This window comes from Oryctolagus cuniculus, chromosome X, assembly GCF_051225735.1.
Source record: "Oryctolagus cuniculus isolate XC-2025 breed Fujian yellow rabbit chromosome X, ASM5122573v1, whole genome shotgun sequence".
In the NCBI taxonomy this organism is placed as follows: Eukaryota; Metazoa; Chordata; class Mammalia; order Lagomorpha; family Leporidae; genus Oryctolagus; species Oryctolagus cuniculus.
This window is the reverse complement of record NC_142888.1, coordinates 100,831,125-100,851,919: the sequence shown is the minus strand read 5'-3', so window position 1 is coordinate 100,851,919 and position 20,795 is coordinate 100,831,125. Positions and strand designations below refer to the sequence as shown.

At 40.7% G+C, this 20,795-nt stretch overlaps 1 protein-coding gene across 4 annotated transcripts in view; it reads right to left on the bottom strand.

The window, feature by feature from the left end:
• GRIA3 (glutamate ionotropic receptor AMPA type subunit 3) overlaps positions 1–20,795 on the bottom strand; it is a 318,320-nt gene that overhangs the window by 70,549 nt on the left and 226,976 nt on the right. For all 4 annotated transcript variants that reach the window (XR_011385359.2, XM_008273165.5, XM_002720270.6 and 1 more), the window contains exons 7-10: positions 19,590–19,757; positions 14,351–14,455; positions 11,759–11,866; positions 10,412–10,618 (exon numbers count right to left, since the gene is read on the bottom strand). Coding sequence is in view for 3 of the 4 variants with exons in the window: in XM_008273165.5 (XP_008271387.1) it covers positions 10,412–10,618; positions 11,759–11,866; positions 14,351–14,455; positions 19,590–19,757 (588 nt within the window). In the remaining variant the exon portion in view is untranslated. The remainder of the gene's footprint in view (positions 1–10,411; positions 10,619–11,758; positions 11,867–14,350; positions 14,456–19,589; positions 19,758–20,795) is intronic.

The following is a 20,795-nucleotide window of genomic DNA, read 5'->3' as shown; positions in this document are numbered from 1 at the left end:
TGAAAACCATTGACTTGTCTTATTTGCTTAAAATCATACTCATGTAATTCTGTTTTCTAACAAAAAAGAAACAAAAATCACTCCACCCACGTTTATATTCGGTTACTCTGTTATCCTCACTACATTTCTCCTTATAGCACCATTCTTCTTGAAGAACTACCTTTACTATCTATTGCAACGTCATTTTCTTCTTTTATACCTGAGATATAACATCTAGCCCTTCTCATGTACTGAACGGGTTTCTTGAACTGTATACTTGGTTGCCAAATTTAAAGACCTTCCTTGAATATGCACTGCTCATAGCCTTTTGGAATATGTACCCTTTTTTTAAAAAAAAATATTTATTTAATTGAAAGGCAGAGAGAAAGAGAAAGAGAGAGAGAGAGAGAGAGAGAACTTCCATCCCCTGGTTCATTCCTCAAATGGCTGCAAAAGCAGGGGCTGAGCAGGGCCAAGGCCAGGAGCCTTTCCTGGGTCTCCCATGTGGGTACAGAGGCTCAAGCACTTGGACCATCTTCCGTTGCTTTTCCCAGGCCACTAGCAGGGAGCTGTATTAGAAGAGGAGCAGCTGGGACTTGACCCGGCGCCCACATGGGATGCCAGCGCTGCAGGCAGAGGCTTAACTTGCTATGTCACAGCACCGGCCCCGAGTATGTATCCTCTTTCCTTGGCTCTCTGATACTAAAGACTGTAAGTTGCTCTACTTCTCTGAATGCCCCTTCCCTGGATTTTTTTTTCTTAATTCTGCTCTCTCAGTCATAGTGCATCTTTGTACTATCAGAGTCCATTTGTTCTGCTTGGCATAGGTGATAGTCAGTGAAGGCTTGTGGAATAAGAAAGATCCTGTCAGGTTCTCTCCTTCCCTTGCTGCCCTCACTCAGCATTACTGCTTGTGGCTGCACCTCTCTGTTCCCAGGTGACTCCTGATTATCCAGTTCCTCATGCTAACTGGAGGGGAGCCAATGACAAAATTAATCTATTTCACCCTTTTACCTGGTGCTAGACCTGGTTCTAGAAAGCAAGGCTACTGGGGAGAATGGAGGAGGCCAGGAAGCTAGCAGGGTTTCTCTGGCAGAGAATCTGAGTCATCTACAAAGAGTCCTGTCATGCCAAGAGAATTCACAGATAGGGCAGCCTCCTCCTCTTGCCAACATGTCTCTGCCTCCTGCTCAGAACACGCAAATACGATTTGATCATTACCCATTTGATGTCACTGGAATATAATTATTTAATGTAACTAGTTTTTTTTTTTTGAGATAGTTCTAGGAGCAATTGCCACTTCTTTGTTTTGGAAGGAAGAAATAAGGGGGCATTTGTGTGAGAAAGTCAGTTAATCAGTTTACAAGGAGTTTAGGGGAACTGAACTATTTTTAAGCGGGTGTAGAAAAGAGTTTGAGAATCCTGATCCCCTTCAAAAGAAAAATAAAGCCCCCTAAGTCAGCCCTGGAACTGAAGCCCCACTACATTGTAAGCACTAGTAAATACTATTGTGAGGTGGCTAGATGGACAAAGCAGCACTTTTTGTGTCTGGTTCCCAAGAACATTCAACCACAAAACAAATGCCCAGAGAAGGCCATTTGTAGTTTGATGTGTTTTGGAAATCATAAAAGGGAGAATCTACTCGCTTCAGGCATTTGCCTTTTTATCCCCTACCATTTCTACCTTTTCTGAATTGTTTCTTTCTGAGGAACTTTTTCAAAGAAGGCAGAGTTTGTGTCTCTGGGAGTCTTTCCCCCAGCTAAGAATGGCGTGAAACCTGTGCTTAATTAAGCCTCACTGATGTACACCTGGCTCCAAAAGGCGACTCCCCATGCCACACCTTTAAAATATCTATTTCAGGTGCAGAAAGGCAGAGGGAAAGCAGAAAAGCAGGTGGAAGAGCGCTCACGCAACAGAAAGGAAGGGAGCTACTGACTGAGCCCCAAGGACAGTCAGCTAAATAAGAGACTTAGCAACTCCTCCCATCTCTTGTTCAAGGGGAGTTCACAATCAAGAAGTTAATGGAAAACAGAATTAAAAGATACGTTTGTTTTGGTGCAAAAAAGTTTGAAATCCATGCATATGAGTATGCTGGTGAGAGGACAAAGCAGAAGAACCATCTTATCTGCTCAGAGCCAGCCACAGAGAAGCCCTTACCCTCCACCACCACTATCCCCTCTTCCATATTTAAAGGTAGTTTTGATGATTGTTTATTTCAGGGCTTAAGATACGCTTGGTATAATGGTTTTTTTTTTTTTTTTTTTTTGACAGGCAGAGTGGACAGTGAGAGAGAGAGAGAGAAAGGTCTTCCTTTTGCCATTGGTTCACCCTCCAATGGCTGCCGCGGCTGGCACGCTGCGGCCGGCGCACTGCGCTGATCCGAAGGCAGGAGCCAGGTACTTCTCCTGGTCTCCCATGGGGTGCAGGGCCCAAGGACTTGGGCCATCCTCCACTGCACTCCATGGCCACAGCAGAGAGCTGGCCTGGAAGAGGGGCAACCGGGACAGAATCCGGCGCCCCGACCGGGAATAGAACCTGGTGTGCCGGCACCGCAAGGCGGAGGATTAGCCTAGTGAGCCGTGGCACCAGCCCGCTTGGTATAATGTTTGTGGAACTATGAACTTACGTCTTAAAGGAATGGAGAGGAGCAATAATAAGTGTCCCCAAATACCCATTTAGCCCTCCTGGTTCTACCATAGCACTCAGATGGAGGGGAAAGGTTATTTTCAAGACAAGGAAGCCAACATTGATGAAGAACTGAAAAAGCCAACTCCCGGAATGGATTGTACTCTTGGTCTCTGCTCTTATGAAAGCCAGCTGTGGCTGGGAGAGAGCCTGAAGAATTATGGATGGGGCTAGGGAGTAGGTGAAATTTTGACTCAGTAATGAAGTGCCTCTCTTGTGGTGTCCTGAACCACTCCAGCAGCCTTTTGTCCTCAAGCCTCTGCCTGTGCAGGCAACAGCTGTAGGCAAGTCATTTTCAGAACCTAGGTGGGTAAGTAGGTGTTATGAGGGTGCTCCAGTTGACAGACAAAAACCAGCAAATGGAAAGAGCTCAGGGTAAGAGTTTGCTAGTGCTTTTTCTTGCATTCTGACTACTTAAAGGATTTTAATCAAGCGGCTTACGAGTGGCTGTGTGGGCTCAGTAAACACACTAAATTAGGTTTGATTTTTCCACTCACCAGTGGCAAACCCAGAGCAACTGCATTATTGGAGGGGATTTAGCTTGAGGGGATTTATAATCCCTTTCATAGGTGGGCTGCCAAAGTTGTAAATTTCATGAAACTTAAAAACCAACAAACTCATACGTATAGGGATGATGCACTTAGGAATCTCACAGGTTTTAGGCAGATATTTAAATGTAATTTTAAAAATTCTTTCAGCTGGAAGGCTTGTGATATCTTAAAGCCTTCCCATCTGCTTAGCTGATAGAAAATTTGTTACCCACCTGGAGACTGCGCATGAGCAGCAGCTTGTCAGCTACCATTTTAAAGCTCTTTATGAAAGCAGGGGAGAGGATGGAGAGAGGGAGCAGACAGTGTCTTGTTGTGCAAAGCATAAGGTAGCGTATCTTATCTGAGAAGCAGACATGACCCGATCCCTTATCCCTGTATCAACCATAGGCTCTTGTGATCTTTGACAAATATTTCTTTTGGAAGTTGAAATATGTTGGAGAAAGGAATGGGGAAGAATCACGCTGGTCAGTAGGAATATAATTGCTGTGTGTTGGGGAACAGGACTTAAACTGCTTTATTGGATGTACTCTATGGGATATTTTCTGTCTGCGATTGTTAAGATCTGGAGAAAGGGATGAGGTCTATTTAAATCTGTGCAACAACAAGCAGTGTCACAACAGGATCTCCTCATTTCTTTCTCCAGAACAGATGTCCCAGTCTGGATCTATCGATTAGAATTTCTTGTCCTCGGGAGAACTGAGAGAGTTAAAGACAAAGTGAAAATAAAGGAGTGTCCCTAGAGCTTGAGGAAGGCCTTGAGAGACTAAATTTTGTTGGGAATATTTTTCCAGCATCTCAGAATGGCAGATTTCCATGTGTCATCAATGCTCCTTCCTGGACTTCATAGGCATCATTTGAAGGAGAGGGACATTTTAAATCAAATCATCCGTGCTTCTGCCAAAGCCCAATGTAATCACCTGAAGAATAGACTACTTGGCATTTGTTACTGGACCCTTGCTTGCTTCACTACCTTTTAGATAGGATGGATCAACTTTTTGCCTTTCTCAGCAGAAAATGAGAAAATGAATCTATCTCAGAATGGTGATAACCTAAGAGAATTTTTTCTAGGCTGAGAAATGTTAGTGTGAATAGAATCTGTAAAATTGCCATTTGTCCTGGGAGTATGGAGTCTGGGGACCCTCAGGAAATGTGACCTAAAATCAACTGTACCCCTAGCCTTGTGGTCATCTCCAAGTTCTCTTCCATTTTCTAAGCCAGAACAGAAACCTGAGTGGTAGCATGTCTGGCCTTTCCCAAAGTAACCCCTTCCCCTACCTTTATCCTTAGTTCTAAGCACTAGGAGTGTAAGGAACATGGCTGCTGCCCACTGAGAGGCATCATCTTAACTAGGTCCTCAATTTCTTCCTAGCCTTTTTCCTGCCTCTCTTTTTTGGTGGTTAGGTAATATTTCCTCTGGAAGGGCAGAACTCCCCAGCTGTCTCGATGGGGTTCCCATATATTTTAAATGATACCTAGAGGTGTGTGTTATATTATCCTGGAGGCCACAGTTAAGCAGGATAGGTATCTTGGATAGAAAAGCTTAAAATTCAACTAGAATGTAAGTCCCTTGAAGTGAGTCAAGGATGCCGTATCTGACTCATATGCCACCAATCTTCCCATAATTCAACAAGCTTACCAAAGTGAGCCAGTGTGTCCCAGTGGAGAGAGTAGTAGACCGAGAGTCATGGAAACTGAATTGCCAAGCTGTTTGTATGACTTTATCACAATCCTGCCATCACTTTTGCACTCCTGTCTATCAGGCTTTGGTTTCCTAGTTTACCGTAGGGGTGGTTCTCTTGTCTAGTCCTGGCTAATCCCCAGAGTCACGGATAAAATGAATGGAATGACAGGCCAAAATATACTAAGGAGCCCTGCTAGCAACCAAGTGCTATTTTCAAATGTCATCTTAAAATACACACTATTTGGTAGCCATAAAGACTTCTGGTCTGTAATCCATTTGAGCTGAGACAATTACCATGTGGTAATATTACAGACATTCAGTTCTGAATCAAAACTGCTCAAAGCAGGTGGACACTTTCAAGTCCATAATGTTCTGAAGGGCTTACATAATGGGGCACACTGTATCCTACTGACGTTGGTTTCAAAAATAGACTTCTTAGAAATACAAGGTGCCCTGACATCAACTTTGATTTGAATTTCTTTTAGAGGAAAAAATTAGGAATCATCTGAAAAGAGGCTGATTGGTTTCTTCATTCTTTAACAGATTTAACTCATTTTGACTTTTTCTTAAAATCATATGGTAGATACGGAAATATTCTTTGCAAAGCTTTCTTCATCTTTGTCTTCATTTTTCTCCCTGCTCTGATCTCTTTTACATGCTAAAAGCCTAAGAGAAAATACCCTAAAGGTAAAGCAATACCTGTCTGTGTACTTTGCATGTTCACTGCAAGAAATGGTTCCCAGTTCTCCATCCGTTTGCTCTATAAACACTTAGGGAAATCATTAGGGGTTTTGGCCCTTCTCTTTCTTAAGCAACTTGCAAACCACAAGAAGCAAACCTGCCAGAAATGAAAGCCTGTGCTGTAATTTTTCTCAATTTCTCTCATTGACAGAGTAGCTGGAAACTTCTCAGTGCTGAAAGATTAAAACTTCTAAATGAAGATGAAGATACATTTAGCTTATGAGATCATCTTCCCTAACAGCTATTACTCCAAGCAGGATAAGAATGTCTATTTTTCATAACCATGGGTTTTAGAGGAAAGTTGAATTAGGCAGTCCATTTCAATGGGTTTGTTTTCTGTCAGGTCTCTGAAATCATCTTGTGTGGCAAGCTCAGAAAGTATCGGAAACTTGTAGTTCATGGGAGAGAAAAGGACATTTCCAGAAGAGCCTTCCCTGGCTATTTTGCTTTTGTCTTTAGTAGAAAGAACTACGGGGACAAGATGAGTAGATTCCTCCAGGAGAATGTTTAACTATTCAGAAGTGCAGAGATGACATCTAAATTACAAAAACAAATAAGCCATTCTAGTTCTCAAACTCTTTCACTCACAAAAAATGAGGGAATTGGAAAGGGGAACAACCATGTGGAAATTGAATGAGTGCAGTGCCGATGACATGCCAGAGGAGAAACCAAAACCCAGTGAGAAAATGATCTTTGAACAATGTCAGGAAATCTGTCTTGCTCTATATCACTATGTCTAATGTCTTGCTGAATGCCGGGAGGGCATTGATCTGTTTAGAAAGCATGACAGGTTTTCTTTTGAGAACTCTGGACATTCCGATGTGACGAGCTGGTACAGCTCATGCTATAGCTCATGTCAGATACCCTGGGCCAGAAGAAATGGACACTGTCAATTTCTTGCTGTGCTGCTGTGGCCAAACAATCTTCTCTCCAGAATGCTAAGGTATCAAAGGCCTTTCTAGTAAGTTTAGACTATCTTTCAGGATGGGATGGGCCTGAAACCGTACTGTGTCTATTGGGTGGTATAGTATAATGGTTAAACAGCACCCACTTTATAATCAAAGATCTGGGTGCAAAATATTGTACCCTTGATGTGGTCTGAATGTTCTCTGGAATTTTATTGATATGTTGAAATTCCAACATCTAAGGTGATAGGAAGTGGGGCCTCTGGGAAGTGATTAGGTCATGGGGCAGAGCTCTTATGAATGGAATTAGTGCCCTTATAAAAGAGACCCAAGAGAGACCCTCACCCTTTCCACTAAGTGAGGACACACCAGAAAGTGGGCCCTCACCAGACACTAAGTTTGCCTTGATTTTGGACTTCCCAGCATTTGGAACGGTGAGAGAAGTTTCTCTCTCTCTCTCTTTTTTAATAAGCTACCCAGTTTTTAGTATTAAAACATTTATTTGAGAGACAGAGAAACAGATATACAGGGAGAAAGAGCTCCTAACCATTGGTTCATTCTCCAAATTCCTACAATGGCTGATGCTGGCTGAGGTCAAAGCCATGAGCTGGGGACTCAGTCCGCGTCTCTGATGCAATTGGCAGGAACCCAACTACTTAAACTATCACCTTTGTCTCCCAGGGTCTGTATCAGCAGGGAGCTGGTGTCAGCACCTGGTAGCAGGTCTCAAAATCAGGCACTCAGATATGGGATACAGGAGTCTTAATCGACATCTTAACTGTTAGATCAAATGTGTGCCCCCAATTTATGGTATTTTGTTATAGCAGCCTGAATGGGCTGAGATAGTCATTTCAAGGTCTTTGGTGTTTGGCATGTGACTTCACCTTTTAGCCTCAATTTTCTTACATGTAGAATGAGGTTAATAAAGGGTACATTCCTCAGAGACATGTTTTGAGGATTAAGTTACATAATGCCTATAGTTAAGCACTTAGTACAGTATCTGGCAACCAGTAATTATATGTCAGATGGTAGCTAATAATAATGTATAATAAAAATATTATAGGATTATTTCCCACCATGAACTCAAATTGATGAATATTGTCTAGGGAATTACTGTATGCCAGGGACTGATTCATTAAAGCAAAAAAATGAGCATTTACTATGCATCAGATAATGTGCTAAAAGCAGGGGAGAGCTGTAAGCAAGACAAAAGCTCTTGGGAACTGGATATTGGGGAGAGGAGGGACAGACAACAGAAGACCTATTAACAACTTGTAAAATAAGAGGTTAGAATTGTGTCACGATGATTTGGAGTCTCTCAGAGTCCTCACAAATTATGTCATGTACTCTGCCCCTCGTTCAGATCTCTCTGGCATTAGAAATTATCTTCTTTCTCACTGATGGTTTCACTCAAATCTCATCTACAACTCAACCTATCCCACTTCCCAGGATTAATCTTGACCTAAGACAGGAGATGATTGTCTACTCCATAGAAGGGGGCTCAGATTCAAGTTGCCTTGCTGCTTGTCTGACTACAGGATGGTGGCTCAGTTTTGATACCTCGAGTCCATCCTCATTTTAAGCCTTAATTACCTTTTTAAAAATTTTATTTATTTTTGACAGGTAGAGTTATAGACAATGAGAGAGAGAGACAGAAAGGTCTTCCTTCTGTTGGTTCACTCCCCAAATGGCCGCTACGGCCGGCGCTGCGCTGATCGAAGCCAGGAGCCAGGTGCTTCTTCCTGGTCTCCCATGCAGGTGCAGGGGCCCAAGCACTTGGGCCATCCTCCACTGCCTTCGTGGGCCACAGCAGAGAGCTGGACTGGAAGAGGAGCAATCGGGACTAGAACTCAGCGCCCATATGGGATGCCAGCACTGCAGGCGGAGGATTAGCCAAGTGAGCCACGGCGCCGGCCCCAGCCTTAGTTACCTTTCTATGCCCTTATTTTTAGAAATGAGTTTCTAGATTTGTGCTTGTTCCCAAAGGCCAGTTCTAAAATCCTTTTTTTTTTTTTTTAAACAGGAAGAGTGGACAGTGAGACAGAGACAGAGAGAAAGGTCTTCCTTTACCGTTGGTTCACCTCCCAATGGCTGCTGTGGCCGGCGCGCTGTGGCCAGCACACCGCGCTGATCTGAAGCCAGGAGCCAGTTGCTTCCACTGGTCTCCCATGCAGGTGCAGGGCCCAAACACTTGGGCCATCCTCCACTGCACTCCCGGGCCACAGCAGAGAGCTGGACAGGAAGAGGGGCAAGCAGGACAGAATCCGGAGCCCCGACCGGGACTAGTACCTCGGTGTGCCGGCGCCACAGGCGGAGGATTAGCCTATTGAGCCACGGCCCAGTTCTAAAATCTTACTTCATGACCCTACTACTCTCTTGGGATTAGAGAGCTATATCTTATTCTTGCTTGTTCCCATTTTGAGCACTATCCAACAGATAACCGCTCTTTGCTTCCTGTCAGATGGGATTTCTCAGTATCTCTACCCATTAGATTCCTCTGTCTTCCCCTTATTTGTTTTCTAGACAGGGACTGATTGTTGCAAATAATGCTTCTCTGTTAGAACTAAGTCTCTGTCAATACTACCTGCATTTTGGTTAGCAATTGGTTCACTTGATGGGCAATTTTTATATCCAGTTTTGCTTATCTCCATATGCCTCATGGAGCTGCTGAATGTCTGGCATTCTCAATCAAAGCCCAACTTAAAAATAAGCTACTGAAAAACTCTAAAGATACCATTATACTCTTCTTAAACATCCTAGTTATCTTTTGTGCTTGGCCCATGGCCAAGCCCTGGGCGGAGCCATCCTATTCATTTATTAATTCATCATTTTGAAAAGTAATTCTTGAACTTCCATGTTCCAAGCATGGGGATATTGAAATGAATCAGATATGTCTCTGTCCTCAAGAAATTCATAGTTTATCTAATAGGGCGGCTGACCAGTACAGGTTCGGAAGTACTATATGAATGCAAACAGCACTGTAAGGAGGCTAAAATCAGGGACATCTAACTCAGACTGCAGGCAAGTAGATAGGATTAGGGAAGGTTTCCTGAAAAAGGTCCCACCCCTGACTTCTGGAGGACTAGTAGGTGGTGGTAGTTGGCGGAAGAGAGGCAAAAGTAATTCCAGGCATGCTGTAAGTGAGAGCTCAGCATCTTCAGGGAACAGTACATACTTTGCTATAGCTGGAACATTGAGTGTGGAGGGGAAAGAGTACAAGATGAAGCTAGAGGGGTAGGCGGGTGCTAGATTATGAAGTGCCTTATTTGCTATGCGGAGGAATTTGAATTTTATCCTTGACTTTTTAAAGTGGGAAATTATAGTAATGTGGAAATCTGACTTGCCAGGTAAGAACAGAGGCAGGAAAAAAACCCAATTTCAGTACCTGGCAAATGGTAAGAACCTTAACTAAGATAATGATGGCGAGGATGAAGAGTGTGTCTGGGTTTTAAAGACTTAAGAGTAAAATGTGTAGGATTTGGTAACTGATTAGGTATGAGGGTAACAATAAGGAAAGATGATGGGGTTGCTTGGGCAACGTTGCTTAGGCAACTATGTGGGTGGTGACTTTGCTGCCTGAGACACAGAATACAGAAGGAACAGGTTTTCAATAGAAGGCAGGCTGTGCTGAATGTTGCCAAATAAAATTCCCCACTTCTACTTTCCTTTGAGTAAAATAATCCTGTTGCCCAAAGGATGACATTGACACCCTGCCTTTACAGCATTCAACTGTTGAATAGAATGTTTTTTTTGCAGCCTATATGAAAACTGTACACTTGGATATGTGATGCACTTGAAAATTGAACCATCTATTTTTGTTCATCAGAAAGCACAGAAATAAATGATAGCACAGTTGAAAATAAACTTACTCCGTAGACAAGTTCCCCAACCATGCCGTTCCATATTTTAGTCTCTGGATCCCTGGCGCCATATTTCCCGTCGCCGACAATAGACAATTTGTATTTGATCCTTACATGTTTAGCTATTTCATAGGCTAAGTCTACACAATAGCCCTCATATCGTTCATTTCCTTCCAGTTGCTCATGGTTCTTCTTATACATTACATATGGTGATTCCTTTGGGATCAAAAGGAAGATCAAAGGATTACTTAAGTATTTTTCTAAGAGATAATAAAATTAATACTTTCCCCTTTGTGTCTATTGAGGTTTGGTGTATGAAAAGTGCCTTGAAAGTATTTAACTTAATAGGCAGATGAGCCTCAACTGACAATTCACTGGGTCACATATTCCTTGCAGTTCCTACCTGATGATTGAGGGAAATAGAGGAGGATTTAAGTTCTTTTTCAGAGTTTGAAAGAGGCATCAGTTTTTGCCTGTAAAGTCTTTGATTTAGTCAAATTGGGCAGAGGTATTTCCCTTAGTTACATGAAGGTGAACTGCTTTTGATTTCTCAGAATTTTCCAGGTTTGATCCAGAAGCAGCCCAGACAAGCTCTGGGGAAACACTGTGATCTTTGAGGTCAAAGTTTGTAGCTTACATGTTTTTTCTATCCCTAGGGCCCACTACAGTACCTTGGACAAAGTGAGTATTTGCTATGTATATTTAAATGAAAGGTCAAATAGAGCTAAGTTTTCATTCAGTTAATCACAATTTCACACCTAGTGGCATACTTATTTTTAAGCCAGGGTTGTACTTCATTCAGTAAAACAAATAAGCTTTTGGAAAAAAAATAAAAATAAATTAAAATACTATCTCACATTTTAATAGCACTTTGAATCTTGCAGACAATGTTTATATGGTAAATTGTACCTTGAAATGGTCTTGTGACATAGGTAGGAGATTATTATTCTACCCATTCCATAAATTAAACAACAACAACAACAACATGAGGGTCAGAGAAGTTGGAACTTCCAGAGTTATATAGGTTATATAGGTTAGTGATCTGCTCTGTCCTCCACACAGTGCTGCCTCCTTCACAATGAATTAGATTTCAAGTCCAGAAATATCAGATGTATGGGGTGAGGAGGTAAAAAGAGGAGTATTATCTTTGAGACTGCTCCAAATTAATATTCTTTTTCTTTCTTTGCTTCTTTTAAAAAATGACATCCCGTTCTTGTCATGGCAAGGGGTTCCTGAGATGTCCTGTTGGAAGTTCTCACTGATTGAGCTTTCAGTCTTTCCTACTGCTGAATAATGCTTTTCAGAATACAGCAATCTTGCTGAATGGAAAGCCTGCTTACCTCTGTCCACACTTACCAGAATGGTAGTCACCACTATGGTCCGATTCTCTGCTGATGCACTGTCATTGCTGATTTGCTGATCTGAGAAAGGCACAAACCTTTCATATTCATTCCAGTAGCCAGCCTAGAAAAAGCACATGTTTGACCTGGATGCGTATTTTTCACTCAAAAAGTACTGCAAGAAATTCAAGTGCTGTTGTAGAATGGAACTTTTTTTTTTTTTTTAAAGCATTTTGACCTTTATAAGGATCCATCTATCTCCCTCTGTCTTTCCACTCCCACCAGTACCCCATCACTGACACACACAGATGCACTGTTCCTTCATCTTGGGAGTTCCCATTTCTACCTCACCCTTGCTTATGTTTTATTAAATAATTTGTGTCACTGTAGGGTTATTGGCTGGGAGATGAAGGATGGCTGGGAAACCAGTGAGTATCTTATAGAAATGGCACAAATATATTTTATGTTCTGAGGGGTTTTATCAGATGCATATTAAATTGCCACTTCATGTCTAACTCAACCCTTAGTGTGATAGAAGTAGAGTGGTCATATGGAATTCAGCTATAGATAAAGGTACTTTATCCAGAGTCCATTTGATAGATTAGTTGACAAAGTGGAAAGATAACTGTTTTTCAATTCTTTTGCTAAAATCTTACATATTCTGGAAGACTCTGATTAAATAACAACATATTATAACATTTGTGATTTTTTTCATTTATTGCAAGAAGCTATTTATAACTTTTGATTCTGTCACTTTTATAGGACCAGCCTCGGAGAGAAATCCTCCCTTTAAAATTGTTGGAATTTACCCAAAGGAAATTAAATTGGCAAATAAAAAAGCTGTCTGCACCTTAATGTTTATTGCAGCTCAATTCACAATAGCTAAGACCTGGAATCAACCTAAATGCCCATCAACAGTAGACTGGATAAAGAAATTATGGGACATGTACTCTATACAATACTATACAGCAGTAGAAAACAATGAAATCCGGTCATTTGCAACAAAATGGAGGAATCTGGAAAACATCATGCTGAGTGGAATAAGCCAGTCCCAAAGGGACAAATATCATATGTTCTCCCTGATTGGTGACAACTAACCGAGCACCAAAAAGGAAACCTGTTGAAGTGAAATGGACACTATGAGAAACATTGACATGATCAGCCCTTGTCCTGACTATCGATGAACAACTTAATACTTTATCCCTTTGAGTATTTTTTTGTTCTACTTAATACTATTGGTTGAACTCTTTCATTAACATACAATTATTCTTAGGTGTTTAAAGTTAACTGAAAAGTGATCCCTGTTAAATATAAGAGTGGGAATAAGAGAGGGAGGAGATGTACAATTTGGGACATGCTCAAGCTGACTTGCCCCAAATGGTAGAGTTAGAAATGTGCCAGGGGATTCCAATTCAATCCCATCAAGGTGGCATGTACCAATGCCATCTCACTAGTCAAAGTGATCAATTTCAGTTCACAATTGATCATAATGATAGGATTAAGAGTCAAGGGGATCACATAAACAAGACTAGTGTCTGCTAATACTAACTGATAGAATTAAAAAGGAGAGAATGATCCTACATGGGAAGTGGGATACACAACAGACTCATAGAATGGCGGATGTCCTAAATAGCACTCTGGCCTCAGAATCAGCCCTTAAGGCATTTGGATCTGGCTGAAGAGCCCATGAGAGTATTTTAGGCATGGAAAACCAAGACACTCTGGGAAAAAAAAAAAAGACCTAAATGAAAGATCTCTGTGAGTGAGATCCCAGTGGAAAGAAAGAGCCATCAAAGAAGGAGGTACTTTTCTCTGAAGGGAGGACAGAACTTCCACTTTGACTATGACCTTGTCTAAATAAGATTGGAGTTAGCGAACTCAAGAGGCTTCCATAGCCTTGGCAACCCATGACAAGAGCCTCGGGTGACTACTGATGCCATAAACAAGAGTGTCAATTGTTAAGTCTACAACAGGAGTCACTGTGCACTTACTCCTCATGTGGGATTTCTGTCCTTAATGTGTTGTACAATGTGAATTAATGCTACAACTAGTACTCAAACAGTACTTTACACTTTGTGTTTCTGTGTGGGTGCAAACTGTTGAAATCTTTACTCAGTATATACGAAATTGATATTCTGTATATAAAGAGAATTGAAAATTAATCTTGATGTGAATGGAATGGGAGAGGGAGTGGGAGATGGGAGGGTTGCTGGAGGGAGGGAAGTTATGGGGGGGGGAAGCCACTGTAATCAATCCAAAAGCTGTACCTTGGAAATTTATATTTATTAAATAAAAGTTAAAAAACCCTATAGATTAACTATACATATTAAATTGTGTAATAATAATACATATTATTAATAAATAATAATATGCAATGATTAGAACCACAAATAAAAGATTAAACTTCAAAAAAGTGTATGGCTGGATCATTTTTATTATCAAAAAAACTCTGCATATCATATCTTCTTATACTTCTCACCAAATAGAAAAGCAAAAATGATGTGTGGGCATTTGCTTTGTGTGTGCTTCCTAATATCTATTTTCTTGCATCTGAGTGCTGTCAACCTTGAAAAGACTTTTTCTTTGGATGTCCATTTTGGTTACTTACTTTTCGAGAACCAGTGACTTTCATTTCATACACATCTATGGTATAATTTGTCCTACGTCCGTAAGTGTCAAATTGGATGTTTCCAGTCATTCCTTGTACTTGTACCTGGTAGAAAGGGAAAAGTGTAAAATTTGTAAATAGCATCTCATTATTGCCTTGTAGGTCTCTGGGATGAGGTTCAATGTCAGATCTTGAAATCTTGGGAACTTTTATCTTGAGTCATTGAGCTCTATCCACTAGATCAAGTCTATACAGTTCTTCATTTCATTCACAGTATTTTCTTGGTATGGCTTTGAAAAAGTTAAGAATTTTTGAGTGAGAGGCAGTTACCTATATGGTGACAATGCTACCACCACTTATTCAAGGGCCTGAAATTTCCATTAGTTCTTTCTGAAGAAGATTCTTCAGGCTACTCCAAGCTAATGTATTTTACTAAACTGTGAGCTTCTTGGGAACCATGGTGTGTCTTATGTTAGTATCCCTGATACCTGAACATGATCTGATTTCAGTAACTTGGGCTCTGGGCCTCCTGGATTCATTTCCTAGCCTTATCACTTACTAACTGGAAGACTTTAGCCATACTCCTTAATGCATTTTTAAAACCTCTGTGGCCTAATCTTTAAAGTGATATGTACTAAAGTAACTACCCCTCAGATTTTTGGGAAGGATTAAATGAGTTATACATATATGGTGTTGAGAACAGTGTCTGGCAAGTAGTCAGCACTGCAATACATCCTAGCTATATTCATTATTATTATTAATAAAAGTTAATTTAGTTACTTTTTTGAGAGAGTTACACATTTGCCAGCTACTAAAGCAATAGAAATGAGTTTGCCCTCTTATTGAACCTCTGCCTGGCTACAGACATGTAGCAGAGAGCTAAGCCATTGAAGAACAATCCAAAGACTGATGAGATTTTTCAAGTCTAATGGACCAGGTATATGGTGCACTAGACAAGAAAGAGATTCTGGAAGCCTTAATACCTTTTTGGGATACTAAATACAGATTTCGTGTATGCCACAATTTTTCATAGATGTAGGCCTAGTATTTTGAACTAATAGGAGGCCATTTCTGCTGGGAGGAGAGCTTTCCTTACCTATTTTATGGTATAGAACACCGGATGAAAGACCCTGTCTAAATATGTCATCATTGCTAACCCCTTGCACTACTCGTCTGTTGAATAAGGGTCAAAGATTTTGCTTCAAAGAAAAAGAATTTCTCATTATCCTGAATGAAAGAAAGAATGGAATACTTTTTCCCTCACAGAAAACAACAAGCTGTCAGAGGTAAATGGGCTTGTGATGTAGAAGGGAAAATTGATGTCAAATATTAGGAACCATCTTTTTAAGGAGAAGGGGTTTTGCACATCATTAGTAGGAACCTGTTTCTGTTGAAGGAGAAATTCTCCAACATAACTAACTGGAAGCAAGATAATTGTCCAGCTGACCGAACCAACCTAAGTACTATTGTCAGCATAGGCTTGCAGAGAAAGTGACATCATACTTCTAAATAAAAGGACTTTTGATTGAGATACAAATTACTTATCCAGTAGGATGGGACCAATGCATGCTGTGAGGAACTCTTTATACTCCATTTTGAGCATTGAATTCTTGGAGAGGAATTAGGGCAGAGACAATGGCAAAGGAGTTTATTAAGGAAATTCTTCATTAGTGGAAATAGCAAGGGATTCAAGTCTCATTAACAATTGTATATTTCTATGGGTAGGTGTTTGGTGCAGCAGTTAAGAGGCCATTTGGGACATCTGTATCCTATATCAGAGTTCCTGGGTTCAAATCCTGGTTCTACTTCTGATTCCAGCTTCTTGCTAATGCCCTCCCTTAGGGACAGAAGGTGATGGGTCAAGTACTTGGGCCCCTCCTGGTTTCCATCTGGCCCAGCCAGAGCTCTTGTGGCCATCTGGGAAGTGAACCAGTGGATGGAAGACTTCCCCCGCCCTTTTCTCTCTCTCTCTCTCTCGCTGACTTTAAAATAAAATGAAAATTAATAAAATTAAAAAATAATATATTTCAAAAGATCCAGCCTATCTGAATATGCTGTATGAACTGGACAGGCAAAATATATCCAAGAGATTCCAGACCCCATGATTTTAATGGTTAATGGGTAGAAGTAGAATTGGACTATCACTAAGAGAGGAATCTGCTTTTAAAGATGTGGTCTGGTATTGAATGTCAGTGACAGTTTTCTACAGTCCCATCTGGGATCCCTTCTTTAATTCTTAACACCCTGTATAGGTCTTAACCAGAATATTCTAACCTCCTCTCTATTTCCAACTCTTTTGCTAGACTGACAACATCTCAAGATGAGAAACATTCTTTTTCTGTGCTTTCAGCAAATAATATAGTGACTGGGATAGGGCAGGTGCTCAACACATGTTTATTGAACAAGTTTCAATGACTTTAAATTTGGGACAGATATTTCAGCAGACAAGGGCTAAAGCTGATCTTGGCAATACTTGCAGATTGTGGAGAGAATGATTATCCAATCTGCAAGTGGCTTTCAAATATTTCAAAGCACTTGTTTAGATATTGCAATTTAAATGTGGACTCCCTCATCTTTTCTTGTGTTCATATATTAATATGGAGCTTGATACATGGTTATAGGTGATCAATAAATATTTGGTCAATGAATGATGTCTTGTTTTATTCATTAGCACAGGTCCCTTAGGAACCCCTATCAGACAGTAATTTTGTTTGGCAGATTTCTTTGAATGAAGAGAGAATGACTTATTGAGAAACAACAACGTGATAGTCACAATGAGGAGTGCCTTTATGTTCTACAATTTTACTTTAATGAACTCAAATAAAATGGGAATTCTTTTAATATGATAAAACACTCAGCACTTTAGACCAGCCTCCCTCCCAGTCCCTGTGCAATTCTAGTGTCTGCTTTTGGAAAAGGTTGATGCTTTCTAGTTTTTCTAGAGCAATAGGAGGAGGGGTCCTGTAAAAGAGGTAAAGCATCCTTTTAGTTGTGTGTGGAGGCCTGGAGAGCAAAGTTACCTATCTGCCTTATAGCTTGAGCTTTATCAGTGAGTTAGATGTGCAGAAATTTTTCTTTGCAATACTGTGACCAATCTAATTATTTCTAGCCGAATTAATTTCTTGTCTTTCATTCTGGTAGCCAGTTCTTTATTTGGGGAAGGTGGTTGTTTGTGTCATACATGGCAAGTCATTTGGAGATGCTGGCTCCTATCCCTTGAGATTTTGTTGATAAAAAATCCTTCTGATTCATTCTGAGGGAGTTTTCTATCTCACTCATCATTCTGTTTCACCTGACAATACAAATCTTGTAACCGCTGTGAAGGTTGAATTTAATTAACTACTCTTCAAAATTGTGTAGTGCTACCTCCATAAAACTACACTTAGGGCATTTGTTAGGGAACTGACATAATGACATCAAAATCTGCATGATGGGAGAATGAGTCATATCTCTTTCTTGGAGAGAGACACAGGGGCTACTAACCCCTTTTGATTGAATGCTTCCAACTTGGCAAATTGAAGACAGCAGTAAGCGAGCCAACTACACAGAATGATGTACGCTATGAGGCTGTTACAAATTCCTCATTGCTGGGTTATACACAGAATTATCTTATCATGGCCTATCTTTTTGTTTATTTGGATGTCCCAAACATCAGGATAATTAAATAAGGAAAAATAAGCGTTTCTTGTATTCTTGAAGGCTCATTTTAATGTATGCAGGCACATGAGGCAGGCATAAAGCAAAATATTCAGGAAAGAGCTCTTGCTTGGAAAAGTGCAATGAATGGGTGATGCTGCTCCTAGTGTAAATAATGGAATCTGTTCAAAAGACACTGCTTGGAGCCTTAAATGATCCCCTACCCAGTAAATAGTAAAAACAAGTGACCTATTTGACTGTCTTTCCATTGATTCCTTGTACTTTTCTACAGGCGTTTTCTTTGAGGCATTGGGCAAAAGGCTCTTAAGTAGGCCTACAAATGTATCATGTTCCTGCATTTCTTCTTGTAGAACAGTATAAGTGTTCTTTTTGGCAACATTAATACTACCATGCTGGCTCAGTTCCGCACTCTATCCAGGCTAATGATTTGTCTGATGAGCCAGAGGATGCTGTTGTTCTTTTAAATGTCTGTTGTGAAATTAGGAATGTCTCACACAATATCCCAATCTCTGTATGAAACACCATCTTTCTAGAAAGTTTGAAATTTTTTGAAACTATTTATACATTTAGTCCATAACTTCTGAGGGTACTACTGAATTCTGTTTACTATCCACAGTACAGTACAGAAATGAACATACATTTGCTCTGAATTTGCCATTTTTCAAGTTTTTAAAAATTTTTGTTTCAATTCTTTATATTTTCTTTTTAAGATTTATTTATTTATTTGAAAGCCAGAGTTTACATAGAGAGAGGGAAAGACAGAGAAAGGTCTTCTATCTGCTGGTTCACTCCCCAAATGGCCACAATGGCCAGAGATGGGCTGAGCCGAAGCCAGGAGCCAGGAGCCAGGAGCTTCTTTCAGGTCTCCCATGTGGGTGCAGGGGCCCAAAGATGTGGGCCATCTTCTACTGCTTTCCCAGGCCATAGCAAAGAGCTGGATTGAAAGTGGAGCAGCCGGGACTAGAACTGGCACCCATATGGGATGCCAGGGTTGCAGGCAGCAGCTTTACCCCCTACTCCACAGCATCAACCCCACATTTTTCAAGTTTCAGGAGTGAAATGTTTGGAGCCTGTGTTGAGGCGCAGCAGGTTGTGATGCCATCATCCCATACTGGAGTACTGAGTTGAGTCCCAGCAGCTCTGCCTCCGATCTGGGTCCCTGCTAATACACCAGGGAAAGTAGTGGAAAATGACTCCAAGTACTTGGACCTTTGCCATCCACGTGGAAGACCAGGCTAGAGTTCCTGGTTCTTGGCTTTGGCCTGGCCCAGCCCTGGTGGTTGTTGTGGGCATTTGGGGAGTGAAGCAGTAGAAGGAAGATCTGTGTCTCTCCTTCTCACTCTGTTGCTCTGCCTTTCCAATAAATAATGTGATTTTATTTTAAAAAGAATGTCCTATTTTTAGATTTCTAGTTTTGGGTGAATAAATATCTATATTCATCCTATCTGCACATGCCAAGATTCTATAGACTCCAATCCTACTCCTTTTAGTATGTCTTTTCTTAAGATCCAAGTCTCATCTTTTGGTGTCTCTATTATCCCCCCAACCCCTGGCCCCGCAGTGACCCATTGTGGTCTTTTACCATTTTCAGAGCTCTCTCAATGTCAATTCCTTGACTCCAGGGCACAGCAGGATTTGCTAAGCAATCCCCAGCACTGCCTCTCCGGGACACATCCACTCGCTGCCTCCTCAGGTAGCGGAATGCTTCTGCTATGACCAGTATCGCATCGTGTGTCAATGCAGATGTATACTGAAATAGATGCATGGAAAACAAGATAGCATGACGAGTGACATCCTCAAAACTTGCCTCTTCCTTATAATTTTCATTCATCGCCACCTCTTGCTCTATGAAGTCACTCTTCTAATTATTTGAGTCAAGAGATCTCTCTGGCAAGCCTGGCTTTGATTCATCCTAGGAAAATGCCTTTTACCTCATGTGTGCAAGTGTTAAGATTATTAAGATGAAATGGCTCAAGGGAATCCCTCTCTTGCTCTCCAAACTGTGCTTCACATTGAGTGAGTGACTACTAAAAGCCCAGGTCTTTTACAATGTGAAGTTAAGGGATGGCATATATAGATGGGAGAGGAAACAGCATATCCTAAAGCAAGACTGGGTTATTGCTGTTTATAATAGAAAATTCAGATCTAGTGTTTACTTAGGGGAAAATGAAAATAGCTAAGTTAGCTTGAAATTAATTTTGAGGGGAACATTAATCATTTCTGTCCGGACCATGTTTCTAGTGAGCTAGGACCTGTGGCCAGCAATAAATCAGTTTTGTTTCCTGGGGGGGGCCACAAAAAGTAAAGCTGGTTTTTGATTATAGCAAATTGCAATTGTTATTGAGTTTTAAATCTGATAATGTTGACAATTCATAGGCAATACTCCATGATGCTATCTCTTTCAAGCAAGAATATTTATTTTCTGTTCTTGGATATATTGCTATGCTCTTCTAGGGATGAAGTCACTTAATATAGGGAATTTGATTACCTGCAATTTTGAAATGGTAGATGGTTTTTCATTAAACAAATCAACAAAGTATGATTAAAATGAGCTGACACATTCTGTAAGGCTGACAAATACTGGTAGAATATAGAATATTGCTGATTTTTTTAAAAGTCCTAGAGAGAGTTCTCTTGCTATATATTATGTGCAAATACAATTGGGAGTGAGTATATGGTTGTCTCTACAACTATCAATTTACTTTTCTGACATTTCTCATGCTACTTTTCTTTCAGAAGCAAATCATCAAGTATGACTAACAGGGGCCATATGTTCTTTCGTGAAGAA